Here is a 19,069-nt window from a genome sequence, read left to right as displayed (position 1 = left end):
GCTTAGGGGGGAAAAAAGGCAACTCAATCACCCACACAAACCTGCAAAAATAGCCAGCTTTTTACTGGAAAGAGTTCAGACTCATGGTTAAATATTCTATCACTCTAAAATGGCTCAAATTATAAAAATATTAACAGAGGTGTCACAGTGAGTAAACTAGAAGACAAACTGGGCAACTGCAGAAGCAAACAGAAGGAACATCTTCCTTAAATGTATAAAGGAACCTCAAAAGCTCGACTTCTCTGCATCAGACAGATCCATTTGATGAGTCAACTCCACAGGAAATTCCATCATGGCCATGGTTTGTGGAAGACATACTAAGGGCTTCCGAAACACAATTTTGCATAGTTCTCTCTGCAGAAAATTCCAAGATTTCCGTGGAGCAGGAGTCCTAAAGCAGAGAATGGTGACACACACAGAGAGTGCTCAGACATATTTCCTTTATTAGGATGAAGTAACTTAAGAAAGGGGACGCTTGAGGAAAAAGAAAAAAGCTTCTCTATCATCTTCACGTACAGAATTGGACATTGAGTGATAGCCAAGTATGGATACAGTAGAAGCTGTTACTTTAAAACTACAAAGTCTGACAAGACACAATATAAAAATGGAAATAATCATATTAAAATCCATTCATTCACATGATTATACAGTCTAGTCCCTCTTTCTTGGGAGAAAAGTTCTTTTCCCTCCCATACCCAGACTTTTTCTTAGCTGACCGTTAAAAAAAACCTGCATGGACTGTTTATGCATATTTATGACACCAGAGTCTTTATTACAAAAATTTTTTTAGAGCATTTGATACTTCTATCTTTGCCATATCTCGTTTTCTGCCCTCTTGCAGGCTAGTTTCAGCAGGGAAAAAGTTTTAATTTTGCTATGTAACAAGCATCCAATCTACTTTATCTCCCATAAAAGCAAAAGCAGGTAAGTGAGAACATAAACTACAAAGTAAATTTTACGAAGTTCTAGCCTGCGATAGAGCAATTTTTTTTCCAACTTTTATAACAACGCTACTTTATATAGCAAGCAAACCTCATTTTATTATTATTTCTCACCAAGTAGAATCCTAATTCTGGAGTGATTTCAAGATTCTTTAAGAATCGCTTTTAAGTGTATTTTTAAAATAGCTAATCTGGAAAGAACCCCCCCCCCCAAAAAAAATATTAGCCTTATGTTTTTAAATTCAATTGTTGTAGAAACTAGATTTAATCCCACTAGCATGGAAATATTTAGACAACAGGAATCTTTCTGATCAGCTCATTTCCTTCAGAAGAAATACGACTTTCTTTGTTAAAAAGAATACCAAACAATTTTTCCACTCTGAACCACTGTTAAATATTGTGCCCTTATTTGAATTGAGCATTATATTCCACAAAAACCCAAATGTCAAAACTGAAAAAAAGAGCAAATCTGGAACCACTAATTTCACACACAGGTAATTTATATTAACATGTATAACACTGCCATCTTGCAACAGATTAGGTTAAAATTAGGATATATACATAAACACCCACTCTGCTTCAAATACGGAGTTTATGTCACACATCCTTCAGATGACACAAAACTCCTACAAAAGAAATCCCAGAGAAGGGGATGGTTTTCTACTGCTTTAGCAGAACACATTTAGCTCCCGGATGGTCTAATAAGCCCCAGAGCCAGCAGAAGGGAAGGGGTGAGCTCACCCCTTTCATCAGGCAGGCTGACCAAGAGCCTAAGCTATGATGTAAATTAAAAGCCAAAAAGCTTCCGTGCATAGGCTAAAGCCTCAGTCAAGCCCTCACTCAGGACGCAGATTAGAGGTAGCAGTGACCAGGCGGTGCATGGCAAGGGGCCGCACTTCCAAGCACGGTATTCATCTCTCCTCCCTGAACTTGCTCCACAGTTTGCCTGATCCCCCTCAATCAGCTGGTTCAGCTTAGTAAACAGACAGGAAAATCATCAGCAAAGAGCAGCATAAAAAAAATTTTTTTTTAATTATCAGTGACATGAACTAGAATATCAAGATGTCAACTCGCACAAGGGTGGGTGTTAGGGAGGAGGACCAGCTCGCAATCCCTTCCTTTAAGCTGCAACAAGCTATTATATCATCTTTGCTATTTCTTGTAAGCTCAGAGTAGTAAACCCGCGCATTTTATAGCGAAGACATCAGGCCAAAGCTGGTCCAACATTGATCACATAGAATTTTTCTACGAAGATATCCCAAAGACATTGTTCTACTGCATTTGAATTTTACTTTTTAGTCAGCATGCCAGCACAAAGAATGACCCAGTGCTCTTCACGGTGCATGTCTGGCAGCACAGCAACAGCAAGAGCACAGTAACATATGACTAAGATTGATCACATCTGAGGCTAACCTAAGCATCCACACCAGCACACCACTTCCATACCTGAGCATTACAGAATAGAAACTGTTGTTACTTTAAAACCATGCCTCTCCAAATGAAATTTCCTAGAGCCTAGTTCAGTATCACCAAGGCCAGTGGTGAAATTCTTGAGTGGAAGCAAACATACACTTAATTTTAGAAGAAAATAGATCACTCCCCTCAAAACAAAAAAAACAGACAAAAGCCACCCTAATTTATTTATGGATTTAGAAGGCATGGAGATAGAAACAGTGCGAAAAGAAAAGAAAAACAGTCAAAATAAGCTACAGTTTATTCTTAAAATAGGAGGTAAGACACATAGGTTAACATCCAAACTTAAATAAATAAACCAACCAATTACACCATTTCACATGCATTCAGAATGTAACTCATTTGGGGCAGAGGCTTACCAATCATTACATTCAGGCATCAGACAATCACAACAGTTCATTACCACTAACAGCAAACAGTAACACCATGGATTGAAGCATCAGAGAACTACAAAAGGAGAAGAAAAAAAAATTCTGTGAATTAATTCACAGAATTATGTTCTGGTCATAACACATTCAATCACTCTGCAAAAAAGCAGTCCAGATCAAATGGAGAGTTATTCTACTCAATAATCCTTGTTCTGTTCTCCATCCTCCAGTTCAGTAATTACTCCTCATTTTAAGTATCCTTTTGTAATTAAAAGCAGCAAAGACAGATAGCCTGCATTTTTAAATGATGCTTTAGCCAGCAATAGTCATCTGACTACTAACAGCAGATTTGAAGAAGTTAAGATTTTTAACCCATCTGCTATAGAGTCTGGTCTCGCTATCCAGCTTGCAATAAAGTATCTGTATTAATAGAATCTCTTTCCATTCATCTTAAGAATTATGGAACTACAGTCTGTAAACTGCACTACACACAACGCAACATTAACAGGGAGTGGAAATGTAACAACACACTATACAACTATGGTTGCGACATATGGGAATGGAGAGAAGTTAAAGGCCTAAAACTGCTGCAGGAGATAAAAGCTGCAGAACAGGTAGAAGGAGAAGTTATTGGGAAAGTGAGATTAACCACACCAAACGAGCTGTTAGTAAGGAGAGAGGGCTAACATCAGAAGCAAAGCAGACTTCTCTGGTACTGAACTATATACTCCTCTTACAAAAAGAAAGAATGAAATTATATTTTGTGGAAATGCATTAGGGTTTAGTGCCTTTAGATTGAAGATGCAAGTATTTCTACAGAGACCTTTTGCCTTATGTAGGATCCTACATCAGAGAAAGACAAAGCTGTTCTAAAAATACACAGTACTGCAATTTATACCAAAATATTTACTATTAATTTTTGTGCCAATTTAGACATACACAATTCAAACAGAATTTCTAAATTACCAGCTAGAGAGAAACTACTTAATCTAGAGGATGCTTTGGAAAAAACCTGAAGAACAAATAGGTAAGGGGGAAGAAGGAAAAAAGAAAAAAAAAGAAAAAAAAAAGAGAGAGAAAGAGAAAAAGTTGGTCAGAAAAGATAAAAAAGATATGAGAAAGGAAACTACTTCCAAAGATGGCTGTAGTATTGAGACAGTCTTTTTCCTTCAGTAGAGTAAGACCAGAACTGAACAGAAAAAGAAAACTTGCTATAAACAGAGTGCTTTTAAAGCTCCACTGATTTAATATTCATATCTTGTCATGCATGCTCTAAGAATTTATAAAGAAGAAAATTAAGTGCAATGACAATACCTAAAACTTTATTGCTTCTGTCTCTTCCCCAAGCTTTTGTAGGTTCACCTTCAAGAGTCATTCCTGTGAAATTTAAGCCTCTAAAAGATACCATAATATTGTCAACAGATGTATTATCTTTTTTGCTACAGTATGCCATTATGATCCAGATTTTACCAAATATTGAACTGAGCTGCGTAAAATATATTTCCTCTGTGGAAGTTAAAATGCAACTACAGAGATAAAGAAACTATTTGAATACATACTAAGAACATGCTGTTTGCCCTGCTACCCATTACAATGAGTTTTGTTTTTTTTTTTTAAGGGTAGTACTACAATACTGACTGTGGAATTACACTGTTCGTTTTCTGCTATACATTCACTACATGCTCCATTCTTTTAACCGCACCTGCTATAGCAGGAAAATACATATGATGTATATGATGATGTTCTTTTACAAGATAAAATTTACATGTTAGTGCACTGTTACTTTATACTATTTAGCCAGGTGACATAAGCAATTTTAAATTGCACCCCAGCTGCTCATTCCTGGAGATGCACTACTACTTCAAGAGATAAGTACTGCAGGTATTAATATCTTGCAGCCATGGGAAATGCAGTAAACACAAGGGAATACCTGCAGTCACCCCCTCTCTTTAAACAAGGCTATTCACAGAAGCAGACAGTGATGCCACACAGCCATGCTTCCCAAAGAAGCTCAAGTCTTAAGATTATAAAAAACTTCATACATGATCTATGTATAAGGCATCAAGTGATTCTTATGTCTTTGTTTTCCACTTCTCAGCACAAAAAAAAAGTTATTGATCCAAACTCACTGAACTCAAACTTGACTTTGAATCAGGACACAAGCCATCAAAGGACTACATTCAAAACACACACATTCCCTGGAGTCAAAGGTTAAATTGTATATGGCTAAAATCAGCCCTTCATAGATAATGGGCTGCTATGTTTTTATTCTAATGGCTTGTTTGGATTAGACTTCCACTTTATGCAAATATCCAGCACTTAATTTCAGTAAGAGTACAGATTCCCTACGAGTGCCTTGGGAAAGCAAAAGCCCGTTTATTCTTCTAACATTCTAGTCACATGACTGGAATTAAAGTTTTTGGGGGGATTTATTTTTCTTCTTCTATGATTCTTGCAAGTCAGGCACTGCCTGATGTAAAAGCTATTAAGATAATTAAATAAAAAACTGGTAAAGAGATTAAATGAAAATTAGGTCAGTTTAACTTCCTATTCATGCTCTATTCCTACTTCTAATACTAAAAACTGTACTGTCATTTTACTTACCATAACATCAATTAAGCATCACATAGTCAAAAGACAACACTTACTTATCAGCCTCTTCCTCTTCTTTTTACCAATCTAAGATGACTTGAGACTTCAAACTTCTACATGATATATACTACATTTCAAAAAGCTTTTTCCACTGCATTGGTCACCAGGCATAAAGGACCATTGTTTTTTAATCCTTTCCCTCCCCCCTTTTGCTCGGTCACACACATGCTCTCTCCCCTCACCCATCCGCTCTTTAAAGCCACCACATCTACTTTTCAAGGCTGCTTGTTTGCAGCAGCTCTGAGTAAACCCCATGGATCAACACACACACGACTATTTTCCAAGTGGGAGTTAACATGAACACAATGTACATGGAGACCATCAGCAACTGGGCCTGGCTAAGAACTACGTGTGCAGTCAGCAGGGGAGAAGGGTTGTTACAGAAAAAGGGGGGCTAAAAGCAGGGAACGAGAGCCAACTTTGTTCACAGTCAGTAGCCTAAGTGCCTATCAGTCAGGAAAAGCATTTCTAAAACAGCTGCATCAAAGCTTTCTGCAAGTTAGTGAGCATGTGAGAGGCCAGCACACCAGAGTCGTGCTGCAGCAGCCCCGGCGTAATGGCAGTGCTCGGAGTGACCCCAAAGGTCGGTGCTGCCGCGCAGCCCGGTAATCTGTAAATTGCCGTGGCTTATCACTTGGAAGCAACATAATTACATTGCTTTAAGGGCTAGCACAGTAAAGGCAGATTTTAGGTATTATGTTTTGGTCTGCTACATACTAACATCTAGATTTTAAGTATATCCAGGAAACAAGAACTAACATATGAATCAAGATGGAAGATAATTAACCAACTGATTTTCTGACAGAGGGAAAATGAAGCTATTTACAAAAGTTTTCCAACGTTGTTTACAGTGTTTTTCAGGGATGAGCATCCTCGAGATTTTCCACAAGTGTTCCAGAATTCTGTTGTTGAAAGTCTCTTTCTCTAAAAATTATTTTTGAATGAATAAAATGAAGTTACTGAATAACTGGAAAGGTCTTGTTCTGGAAGTGAAAAAAAAGGTACAGCAAGCAAAATCTGGTTTCAGACTAAACTTTGGGTTCCATTTAACACTGGTACTTTCTATAAGCAAAGAGAGAGACGGTTACTGCCAGCTACAAACATTCCAAGCAATTTATTCATAGCAAAGCCAGCCAGCCATTGACTTCGCTCCAAGTTTTTCCAGGAATGGAAAAGAAAAAGTGGATCCCTCATCAGTCTGCCTACCTCACAAGATTAAAGATACACAAATTTACTCACCACCATCATTCTAATCAGGATTGCAATAGAGTCAAATGTTTTCAACTCACTGTTTGATTCATGTGCTTCTCTCCCTCGGACACCACAGTATCTAGCACATCAACCCGACCACATGGCTCAAGGAACAGATATCTGCATTTGCAACTCATAGCATACAGTTTACTTCACCGTCTGACACAGCCCTTTTGCTGCAAAGGCGGCCACTGTCTGTTTACTTTTTGCCACTGTGCTGCTAACAGTATTTATTTCTACTTCTGTGTTCTAGGCGACTTTAAACATTCTTTATTCACACAGGGGAAGGGAGAGAGCAAAAACAATGACAAATATAAAGAACATCTTAAAAAGCCTCAATTTCATTTCAATTGTAAGCAAGAGAGGAAGAAAGCCCATTCACTTTGAAGTTGCACATTAGAAGCTCTTTATAATATGGTGTGACCTTAAAATAAGTCTTCCATCCTCAATATTAGTTGTCATGTTTACTTATTCATTGTACAGTATTATTAGAGAGACTACTATGCTTTACACATCAAAACAGGATCGTTAAAAAAAATCCAGAGAGTTTAGGCATATGGTAAGTAGCAACTGTTTACATCAGTTTCTGTAATCGGGTAAGGTCACTGCATTACGGATTTAACTCCAAAGTTTCAGAAAGCCTTAAGGTGCTCTTTTAAGATACCCTTTCAATTAGAGCTTCAGCCTATCAATTTTATTAGTTATAGCTAAACTAAATGACAGATGACAGAATCAAGAGATACAATAAAGGTAAAATTCGAGTTTTTTCAGACTAACATTTCCTCACACATCTTTGTAAATTTATCTTGTAATTCAATAACCATGCCTGTATACAAATTATTAGGATGCTTCCAGTCAAGTATCTCACCATCGTTCACAAGCACACACCAAAACATGAACAGATTGTTGACCACAGCAAACTATGATAACTCTTAGTAACTTGCAAGTTTCATATCTCCACAGTTAAAAATAACCCGACACTCCAGGGTAAGTATTTAGACTTGAAACAGAAGTCATCTTAATTCTCCAAGTTAACCTGGTACGGCTGCCCACTGAAAACAGCCACCACTATAACTCAATGCCATGCACTTTTGGAGGATCACCAGTGCTCCGTGTCACCCGCCACCCCAGCACCTGCGTCTGCTGCCTTTTGCTTCTCACATCAGGCCTGACCCCGCCAAGTGCCAAATCAGCCCAAACCATCCGCTCTTCCCCCTCCCGCAGCACTGATTTCCTGTCGGCTTTGCTCCCTGAGCAGACTCGCCAGAGGATCACGCGGACACTGAGGAAGCAAGGCGGAAGAGAGACCTCCTTCCGACAACAGGGCTGACTTACAGCAGTTTAACCTAATCGTGAAGCCATGCCCTGAAAACGGTGTGGTATAAGTAGGTATGTAAGCAAGCATGAACATAAAAAACTTTCTGGATTTTCAACATGAGTTGCATATCTTTTCTATTAAATGTGTAACTAAATTGAAGGATTTGCCATTTAATCTGGAAACTGTTAGTAACTTATTTCAAAAGAAGAGATGCAAACGACACACTAACTGTATGCCCCTATCTGTGAAGATGTAGATGCAGCCCTGATATTACAAATGGTTTTAGAAGTTATGTACTGCTGCAGATACACTGTTATTACTAGTTTTTAAATTTTTGGTTGCAACACTGAAAAATGAAGAATATAATACATAAAAAGTATGTTTCTGAAGGATTTTTTTTTTTAAATTAGGTTTTAGGAAGTATCTGCCAAGGCAGCAACGTAGTCTCAAGAATTAACACAACAGGTTTACACCATGTTATGGACATAGTAAATATGGTCTACAAACTTGAATATTTTTGTGAAGACTTTCGGCATTAAAATTGTGAGGAACTAAAGAAACGGAAGCTTCTCACTTCAATTCTCCTCTCCTTCCCAAGCAGAGTATCGTCCCTTTTGACTGGTGACAATGCCACCAAATATTTAAGAAAAAAGCACTTCTGAAAGCACAGAGGAAATAATTTATCATTTGAAACATTTCTCTGGCTGGTTCCTTTTGTTTAATTTTTTTTATTAATAACTATTTAAGGTATGTTTGAAGGGAGATAGTTAAAGTAATCAGAACTTCAGTTTACCAAAATACATGCTGTGATAATCCACATTCAAGTTTAGAGTCAACTGTCTGTTTGCATTTAAAACTACTATCCTAGTACAGTTTAAAGTACAGGACATAAATCTCACATAGTTGTCAACCGAACAGTTTACAGACAAAAAGATAGTCCTAACATTATCAGTAACCCAGCTGATTTAAAAGGCATCCTCATAATTCTGGATAATAATTTTTAAAAAATTAAAAAAAAACACCCACACAGCACTGGTCATTCTAAGGAAAGAATGATCTCAGCAACCCTCAGCCACTGGCTTACTATTGTTTACACATTTTTCCAAGATAAAGAGGCATTTACTGATTGCAGATAGTGAAACAAGTAAGAAGCCCTTTTAAGTTAGCACTGGTTTATTTCAAATGAATCATCTCCGACTCTACATATCCTCAAAGGCAAAGAGTTCTTTAAAATTAAAAATCCAAATACATGCACTTACCTGTATGTTAACTTTCACTTCTAAAATTCCTCTTAACACACAGAGCTGGTGGCTATGAAATTACATACAAGAATTACAAGATTTCTCCTGGAACCAGGCATGTATTGATTAAACAATCTCATACTTCAGATAGCAAATTTAACTGAAAAAGTGCTTGACATAGAACAGAATAGTTTACTGGGAACAGTGCACTAGCAGAGAAATGTTTCCCAGATTGCTGATAGCCCTCTTCTAAGGGGAACTGCGTTTTTTGCTGGTTAGATAGTCATTTCCTAATTACCATTGTTTTCTTATAATGGAAAAGAAAGAAGAAAAAAATTAACCTGGCAAGAAAGAAGTGTAAGGAACAGGGATTTAGTTACATTAATTTTCAACCCTATTTATACCACATGTGAGTAGTAGCTACTGGCCCTCATATTTTACAGGAGACAAATAATGATAACAGATTAAATTTTCAGAGTTGCATACTGACAGGGTATTCAAACTATGTTTACTGAGATCCCCTAATCTGAAACTCAGCAGTTTCCTGGGCAGCTCTAGGGGACATTTACCCTCTTAATACCAACAGTATGATTAAAATAAACTACATGAGAAAGACTGGGAAAAATAAACTGACATACTTCAGAGTGTTTCTACAGCTCTGTGTCTGCTTCAGATGAAATATAATCTTGGTTCAAGCCATTAATGTGCTGCTTATAAACCTAGGGACCTTTCTTGTTCTCCCTAGATAAAGGTTCTCAATTCTTGAAACATTAACCCAGTCTACATTACCCATAGAGGCAAAAAAAAACCCAAAGTAAGCCCATTTAGCACTCTCACATGAGATTACCCTCCAGGAATTTCCATCCCTACAACAGCTGTCATTAACAGAGGGGCTTATCTTCTACAGGATGGCCAATCAAACTTTCCACAATTTAACTTCAAGTTTGGAGGAAACACAAGCTCTTTTGTCAAATAGCCATGCTTTCAAGCTTGGCTTTAAGACCTTTACTACCTACTAGAAATACTATTGTAGGGAGTTCAGATTTACAGGTTTTTCCACTGAACTCTGTTCAGGAAGACTACTTTATGTGGAGAGATTCATGGGCAAAGTACTACTGTGCCAAGGAAGAGATAGGAACAATGCTGGGTGGAGTGAGATAGCAAAAGAATTTTTAAACAAGCAGCCTGTGCTGACAGGGTTAATACGATCTGGCCTTCTCCCAGATTTAATTCTGGGGAAGCCAGCCATCTAAAATGAACATGAATTACAGATTTATTATGAGTCTTGGAATTTGTTCAAATAAACAATACTCGGCATATTTAGCCCCAGGTACTATGCTGATCCTATAATATTAGTTACAACTTACTAATTGTTTGATAACACACTGTCAGCTAACACCTTTTAAAGTTTCTTCTCCTAGAGTTTTGAAGTTAATGTTTTAAAAGATTCTGCAGGAAAGTATGCCAGGTATACAAACTCACACATCAGCATTGCTAGTAATTCAGTAAGGCAGAAACTGACATCACTCTGAAAACTGAACAACCTCCGCTGTTTCATCATGTTACAGCTTCTAGTTACAATTTAAGGTTATTACTTTCCTTTAATTAACTATATTTAAAAATGAACAGTGTCTCTTCAGCCACACATTAATGCTTCTTCACAATTTTCATACTAGCCAATTTCATAGCATGTATCACCAAGTCATTAACGCCGCAGTGAGAGTAGCAGCATTGCAGCGGCTGTGGTCTACAGACAGACACTTGGCAAGATGTGTAGGAAAAGGCAATGGATGTTCTTTCAGTCACGCAAACTCTTCTTAAAGGCTTGTGTCCAAAAGCTGACCAGAGTTAACATACTCTCTAAAGTATATTAACAGGTCTAACAGGTCTAAGCTTGACCATACTCTCCAAAGTATATTAACAGGTCTAAAAGGCACTACCTCTTTCCCTATGCACCTTGCTTCTTTTATGTCCCATATAGTTATATAACAAAAGAGTCACCATCCTAGAACATAAATAGATGAAATAGGGCTGTTTAATACTTACAAGTGACAAAAAATATAAAGCCAGACACAGCACTGGAGGTGAAAGAAGCTCAATGCCTTTACCAAAGAGGTTTATGCTCTCAGTCAGAAATAGGTAAAATTCTTTAGATTCTGCTTTTAGTCTGTCTCTCATCGTGCTCTCTGCCTAACAGATAGACTATTACCATCTTTCGAAGCACACAGGGCTACAGAGGTGCAAGGAGCAATGCTGCTTTGCTGCTGGCTCCCTGACCCCTTCACTTTCCAATTCCTATATTGGCCTCAAACACAGGAGCAAGGAAAGGGCAGCTGTAGCCATTTAAACTCATCACCAAAGATGAACTTACCCAGTCAAGACTGGTACACTTGCTTGAACTTTGCTACAGGGAACTTGACTATTGCATGTCCTGTTCTATAGATTAGCCTATCCAGAAAACCTACTGAAAGAGCAGATCAGGTATGAATTTAATACAATAATTTCATATTAGTCCACACTGTGGATGCCCTTCTTTCACAATGCAAATGTGATCGTCCCATGCAGAAAATACCCATTCTTGCTACTTCCCCAACCACTAAATCCTGACGCATTTTTTAAATGCAAGTTGGACAATCCTCTCCACTGTGGTAGAGCATGATAATTTCTATTCTGTGCAAATAAAGAAACATAGCCATTTGTTAAATGATTGTTGACCCAGTGGGGTAGAGTGGAAGACGCTATTACTGCACCCCATTCAAAGCTGGCAAGGAACAGGCAAGACAATATAAAGGGATCATATGGGTTCAAAATTAATTAGTGCCTGGTTTAAGAAGCAGGGAGGGAGGGAGTCAGTATGTTGTAAGGAAACCCTTAAAGAGCGCTAACGCCAAAGGGGGTGGGGAGAGAAGGGGGTGCTGTCCAGCGCAGTGCTTACTGGAAAAGGCTTGGAACTACAATCAAAGAAACTGTCTACTCTTGTGCAGTTTCTATTTTTAGCAAGTCAGCACTTCGTGTATCTTTGGGGGGAGGGGGGATGGGGGAGGACAAGACTATCAGGGCAGTATCCGGTTCTTGCTTCTTCCCCTATTGAAAAATAACAAAACACAGTCTTTGAGAATTATATGGGCAAAAGAGGATATCACTATTCTTGTCCACTTCTCATAAGAACACGAACATCTTTAATGCAATGCTCCCTACTGCTATCTTATTGAATTTAGGCTACCCTCCCCCACCACAAAAGGTTAGAACATCTGTTTATAATGGATTAGGAAACACAGGATCCTGTCAGAGATAACCAAATACCCCTGAGAAAACAAATACTATTTTAACATAAAGTCAATATTCAAATTTTTAGCACCTACAATATGTTTAATGTTTTCAAGTTTCTAAAGAAATCCTGATGTGCAAAGGCTAGAAGTAACTCTGAAGAATTACTGAAGATGCCACTGAATTAGGGGGAAACATAAGCAGAGGGCCCAGTCTGGCACACACTGGGGCAATTCTTCAGCCATGCATTAACCCATCTACACAGTGCAAACAGCTTTATCTAAGGATAAACCATACCCAGGAAAACCCTTGGGTAACAGAGCAGACACCACTGTCCCTGGACAACTCACTACATCTGTGGCCATGGCAGCACTTGTTACTCTACAGGAGCCAAGGGACCCATACTGGAACTTAGAGAACACAGATAAACATATTTCTTCATTTTCTCAAATCCTTCAGCAAGCACATCACAACCCCTTAAAACAAGAACTCTCCTACTATTTACGAGTGTAAACAGCAGCATTTGAGAAGTCTGCCCCTACAATAGCATAGTTATCACACAGAAAGATCATTTCAAGACTTTCCGGACACAACATAAATATGCTGCATATAATCAAGGGATTAATTTTAGAACTACCCTATGGCTGTTTGCTTAATCAGTACATTCAGTGAAGAAGTCATTAGTAACGTTCTTTGCCCAAGAAAACATTGAATATAGTATAAACGCAACAAAAAATAATATTGAACTCTCATAACCAGGAAAAATTGAGGGCAGATTAGATGACTGATGTCTTATTTAGCCAGGGGATAGTTTGCTGAACAGATTACATAACTTGAAACATCCTAACTTAAAACTTAAAAAGCATCTGCATCAAATATTACCCATAACCTCAGATAAACACTTAGAACTTGACAGCATTAACAAATCAAAATTGGCATTGCTAATCTTTGCATAAAGATGCATATGGTTTCACTCTCCCCACACTGTAACTGTAATTGGATTTTTTTCCACCAGGTATACTCCAGACATTACCTTTCCTCTTCATAATAGAAGATGGGAGAGCAAAACAGAAAAGAGGGTCCTATTTTGTATTGCAAACTTACTGATACGGCCTGTAACAAGACAGAGAAACAGCTGGGTCTCCCTTGGTCCAAACTTCCACCGACTTCGACAGAAGTAGAATTTTTGGAAGAGCGCTTTAAACCGAGATAGACATTACTTTTGCATACTGTTTCAAGTAATAAAAACAAAGTATTTAACACAGTTCACAGTTCAAATAGTTCACTAATAACTACAATTCTGTTTTTAACTAATTATCCTGTGCTGATGGCTTGTTACCATGCATTTTAATTGGTCCTCGTATCAGAAAGTTTTGAATATGATACTACATTTTAGTGTCAGTGTGGACATATACTCAGCCTTAAAGACAACTCGTGACTTTAGGCACCAATTAAAAATACCATTTTTTGAGATTTTTTTTGCATACATATAAGCCTGATATCCATTCTCATAGCATACAGGCAGTAGCACAATACTTGCCTTACAATACACATGAAGTACAGAAACCCACTTACAAATGCTTTCTATGAAACAATTTTTTTTTTTTTTAAAGGTCTTACTGATTTTCCACTCGAGGAAGGCAAAAGCAGCTCCCAGTCACAGTCAGACTTCAAGCTCCATTTGCATTACAGTAATCTTTGTCCCACATACTGAACAGGAAGCAACTCCAGAATATACTTTGCAAAAATGTACAGAATGTGGAGCTTATGGCTCTCACGTCATCAGAACAAAACCCATACTGAAAGTGAAGCTGAAGTTGCCTACAGTCATAACCAAAACAATTGAAGTAATTAAAAAAAAATCCAAATCTCCAATCTATACAATTTTTTTAAACAACACATTAAAAAAAAGGTTTTTTTAAATCGGATCCAAATAAAGCTAAAGGAACATCATTAAAATAAGATGCAGTCTTTCCATAGAAAGAAAAAATTTCAAGTAAAAGCTAGCTTCTGATGTTAAATCAACTCGAAAGCTTGCTTCTGGGATTGTGTGTTACTTCACCATATGCATTTTCTATGTATTTATCTCTTTTATTGTTACATGTGAAGAATCTCACCAACATTTTAGTGTTCATATAGACTTCATTGACGAAAAAGAAAGCTAACAACAACCATCCCCATGTCTTCCAAACTTAGGTATTTGGTGAATTACAGCCCTTAAAAATATGTTTTAAAAGCTCATGAATATATCCTTTACAAGGAACAAATACATTGGCGCCTCCAAGTAAGATTTGGGGTAGAATGCTAACCCACATTTAAGATGACTGTAAGGTCATTCACTCTTGCAGAGGAACCAAAGATTGCTTGTAATCACAGAGTCTTGAACTGTTAACATGGTAAAGCTCTCCACTTTGGTACGAGCAGTAGACAATAGATAAATGCCTAGAGCTCAAAAGAAAAAGGTTAGAAAAAAAAAACAAACTATTAATTACAGGACCAAGGCAAAAGACTGAAATATATTTTGTACATGCATTTAAAACTAGCAGGAAGTTTCAAGAACTGAAGTTCAACATTCAAAAAGCATCAAGGATTCCAGAACTCCTGCCCCTATATTTACTGCTTAAAAGCATTATTTTTCACCAATACAGACTACATTTGAACTCTTGACTTAAAGGTAGAAAGCTTAACATCTCATTACTTATACCCTGACACAGTCATTCCCAAGCATCCATTAGTATTGCTCAGAAAGACATCACAAGAGATTAGGCCCCCTACATTCTGCAATCACAGCCACCACTGGATTAGACTGCAAGCACAATTTCATGAAGTTTCTCTCACTGTTTTCTATTCTATACTACCAACAGCTACTGCAAGCATTTAAAATTTTAATAAACGCACATTCTTTGGTAGCATAGCAGAGAAAAAGTTAAGTAACCCAATTTGAAAGGGAGGAAAGACTGCAGGAGAAAGACTGTTGACAATAGGGCATAAGGCAATAATGTCAGCTCAGATCCCTACCTGTACAATTAAGAATTACTCAGTTAATTCAAAAAAGTTTTTAGCTCTCTTCTCATCAAGTGTACCAATACAGACATACAAAACCCCCAGAAGCTAAAGAATACATTAAGTTCTTTTAACAGATATAGGCATTCACAGAGTTATTTTTATGCATTACACCCCCCAAAATGAAAAATGGGTACTATCTCTGAAGGGAGCCACTGAAGGAAACAACATCTGATACTCGAACACAGAAGTCCTCCGGTATTCTGTCACTTCTGAAACACTTCTAGTTCTCTTTGCTTCATATTTTCAACTACTTGAACTATACAAACAGTAGCCCAGGATCTAAGAGCAGAAGTAAGGAATAATAGTAGCCACCTACTGAAAGCATTACCGTCCTGACAAAAAAATTCATATGAATGGCATGCTTAAGTTCCTAGCTTTGAAAGACATTTCTGTGACAAAATAAGGTCAAAAAGGTAAGCAATAACAGCTTTCACAAAGGGTTATTACAGATTGTAAGAACTTGGATTGAAGAAAAAACCCCACAGAACTTGCACAATTATTTTAGAAGTGCTCTACTCAGAGAAAGCTATTTCAAAGACGTGATTTTTATAAAGTTTAAAAACGTGTCAGTGAAGAGTTAACACCGAGAGAAAGTATATTTTGCAACATTCTTAAGTGAGCATACTTTCTGGTGTAATTAATTTGGCTGGTATTATATACACGTACACATGCATGCAGAGCCAGTCTGATATGTCCAAGGTCTGGAAGAAGTTTCAAATAACTGCTATGGTTAAGATACAACTTTATATTTTACACCAGTCTAATATCAAAACAGATAAAGCTTTTTTGTATTTAGAAGAAGTTTTTTTTCCCCTAAAAAAAAAGAAGTGCACACACATGTGTGAGAGCCAGTACTTTTTCAGCCTTGAAAGATACCTATATTTTAACGAAATACTTTGTCTCAGAAGTGGGAACCTAGCACCCCCCCCCCTTTTTTTTTAAGAGAACAATCTGCAAAATTAAAGCCGAGGCAATTCCTCACGCGGCAGATTTTTAACATAACAGTACTCTTTTTAAGAGCAAAGACAACACTTAGGCGCACTGCACGTTTGCCATCCGTATAAAGGACTTTAACAGGAAAACACATATGTTTTATTTGTCCTTGTAGCTCGCTGATACTACCAGTTTGAAACACTGCCCAAAATAAGTCATTTCTCTACTTGTAACACATTTAACGTTGGAACTTGTGCATGCATAGCTTAAGAAGTAATAAGAGAACTCTGAAAGCCTAAGCGGCTACACAGCTCAGTAAGTCGACATTAACACCTAAGTTTTAAAAACTGCACTCCGGAAGCTGAAACTGCCTGGTATAACCCAAGCCTGGAAACCCGCACGGAGAGCCCGGCTCCGCAAAACCGCTGGCAGCGCCCCCGCTCGCGGCCCGGGCAGCTCCGCGCCGCCCCCGCCGCGGCCGGGCGGGCGAGCGCCGCCGCCAGGCGACCTCGCCCGAAGCCGCCCGGCTTCACCCGGGCGCCGGCCGGGGCCGCCGCCGACACCCGCCCCCCCGCTGCAGCGGCCGCCGCTGCGCCCGGCCGGCCGCGGGCTCGCGGCCCAAACGGCGCCGGTTTCGGCGCGAGCCTCCGCTTTCGCGGGGAGGAAACAGCCTGCGGCGCGGCGCGGCCCGCACCTGCCCGCGCTCACCTGCGGCTCGGGCGGGCCCGCGCCCCGCCGGCGGCTCCGCGGGTGGCGCCGCCCCGGAGCCGCTTGCCGGTGTCAGCAGCCACCCGCCCCGCCTGACTCAGCGGCGACCGGCCCAGCCCGCAGCACCGGCCGCCCCCGGCCCCCTCCCGCCCGCCGCGGGCCCGGCCCGGCCCGGCCCGCCGCTCGCCCCGCCGCCGCCACCGCCGCCCGCGCCCAACAGGTAGACGGGGGAGGGGGGGGAGGGCCCGAGGGCAACGGCCGCCGCGGGGCAACGGCCGCGGCACGGGGGCTCCGCGCCGCCGCCCGCGCGGGGGGGCCCCCGCCGCCGAGAGGCCCCGGCCCCCGCGGAGGGGAGAGGAGCGCGGGCGCGCAGGGAGGGAACAAAGCCGCGGCCGCGAGGCAGAGCGGGCGGCGGCGGCGGGGCCGCCACAAAGGCGCGCGGCGGGGGGGGGGGGCGGGGGGGCGCCGCGCTGCCCCGCGGCCGCCTCTTACCTTGGCGGCGGCCCTGGCGGACATCTTGTCTCCTCCTTCCCCCGGAGCGGGGCGAGCGGGGCTGCGTGTGCGCGCGGCGCCGGCGACCGCTCGGACCGGGGCCGCAACACTGCCGCCACCTCACGCAGCTGCCCAAATAAACATCCCACGGGGCCGGGGCCGGGGAGGAGGAAGAGGAGGGCAGAGGGAGGAAGGCGAGGAGGGAGGGGGCGGGGACAGGGCGGCGGGAGGCGGCTCAACTTTGGTAAAAGTCCGGTGTGGCGGCCGCGGCGGCGCTGGCGGGCGCCGAGGGCGGGAGCGGCCGCCGCTGCCCCAGCCCGCGCCGTCAGCGGCCGCGGTGGAGCCGCCCGGCGCCCCCCGGCCCGGCCGCCGCGCGCCCGCCCGCCTCCCCGCGCCGCCACCGCCATGGCGGCCCGCCGGGACGGCCCATCCCGCCCCGCCGCAGGGGAGCGCACCGGCGGCCAGGCCTGCGGGCGCCGCCGCCGCCCGCCGCCGCCCGGCCCTGCTCCCTGCTGCCGCGCGCCCGGCGCGGCCTCCCGCGGGGCCGCGGCGCCCGCAGGCCTGGCCCGCCGGTCCCGTCCCGTCCCCCCGTCCCCTCCCGCGCCGTGGTACGGGCGGGCGGGCGGGCGGCCCCGCGCACCCCCCCCCCCCCCCGGCCGCAGCCTGTGGGCGCGCGGGGGTCCGTGCCGGGGCGGGGGGGCAGCGGCGAGGCGAGGGTGTCCGCGTTCGGCCATTGTTTGCCGGGGCGGGACGGGAGTTCGCGTGCTCCCAATCGTACATTGTGTTCTGGAGACATGAAAAAAACCAACAATAAAGGAGCAAAAAGAAAACAGCCGGGGAGTTTCGGTGTAGTTTGAGGTGATCGCTGCATAGCCTTAGCGTTTCCTATATCGCCACATGTTTCTGCCTGTAGCTTTAAAAAAATAAACCTTTCAAAGTATTTTATCTGAAGATTTTTTTAGTGTCTTTTGAAATAATAACTATTTATTTAAGGAGTAAGGAAAACATTACAAGCATTCTTCCGTTTGGAAAAATGCTTTTTAAAGCTCTTATCTCCTTTTTGGGGGATGGGTGCCTAACTGGCCCGGGATCAGGCCGTCTCTGAAAACCAAACTTTGCTTCTGGCTCGGGCGCTCTCGCGCTTCGCTGCAACGCTGAGGCCAGTCAGGCCACAGAGAGCTGAGTGCCTGCTCAACACTTTTGTAGGTCTGAGTCATAAATTACCCAAAAGATTTCCGAAAGAATTGCCCATTACTGTGTTTCACAATCTCAGTGAAGAGGTGCCTCTCTTTGTCTATTATTCACATCACTGTGGCTCAGTACTTCATGACTTTGCTTAATTTACTCTTTAAATATTAC

General features: G+C 41.5%; 1 protein-coding gene across 4 annotated transcripts in view; it reads right to left on the bottom strand.

Annotated features, from left to right (window-relative positions):
- Positions 1-17,819, bottom strand: part of TJP1 (tight junction protein 1) — an 85,262-nt gene extending 67,443 nt beyond the window's left edge. For all 4 annotated transcript variants that reach the window (XM_067305893.1, XM_067305894.1, XM_067305895.1 and 1 more), the window contains exon 1: positions 17,711-17,819. In XM_067305893.1, coding sequence (XP_067161994.1) covers positions 17,711-17,734 — 24 coding nt within the window. In that variant the 5' untranslated portion in view covers positions 17,735-17,819. The remainder of the gene's footprint in view (positions 1-17,710) is intronic.
- Between the last annotated feature and the right edge of the window lie 1,250 nt (positions 17,820-19,069).

This window comes from Apteryx mantelli, chromosome 15 (genome assembly GCF_036417845.1).
Source record: "Apteryx mantelli isolate bAptMan1 chromosome 15, bAptMan1.hap1, whole genome shotgun sequence".
Taxonomy (NCBI): domain Eukaryota; kingdom Metazoa; phylum Chordata; class Aves; order Apterygiformes; family Apterygidae; genus Apteryx; species Apteryx mantelli.
The sequence above is the reverse complement of the archived record's forward strand: the minus strand, read 5'-3'. Positions and strand labels throughout refer to the sequence as shown.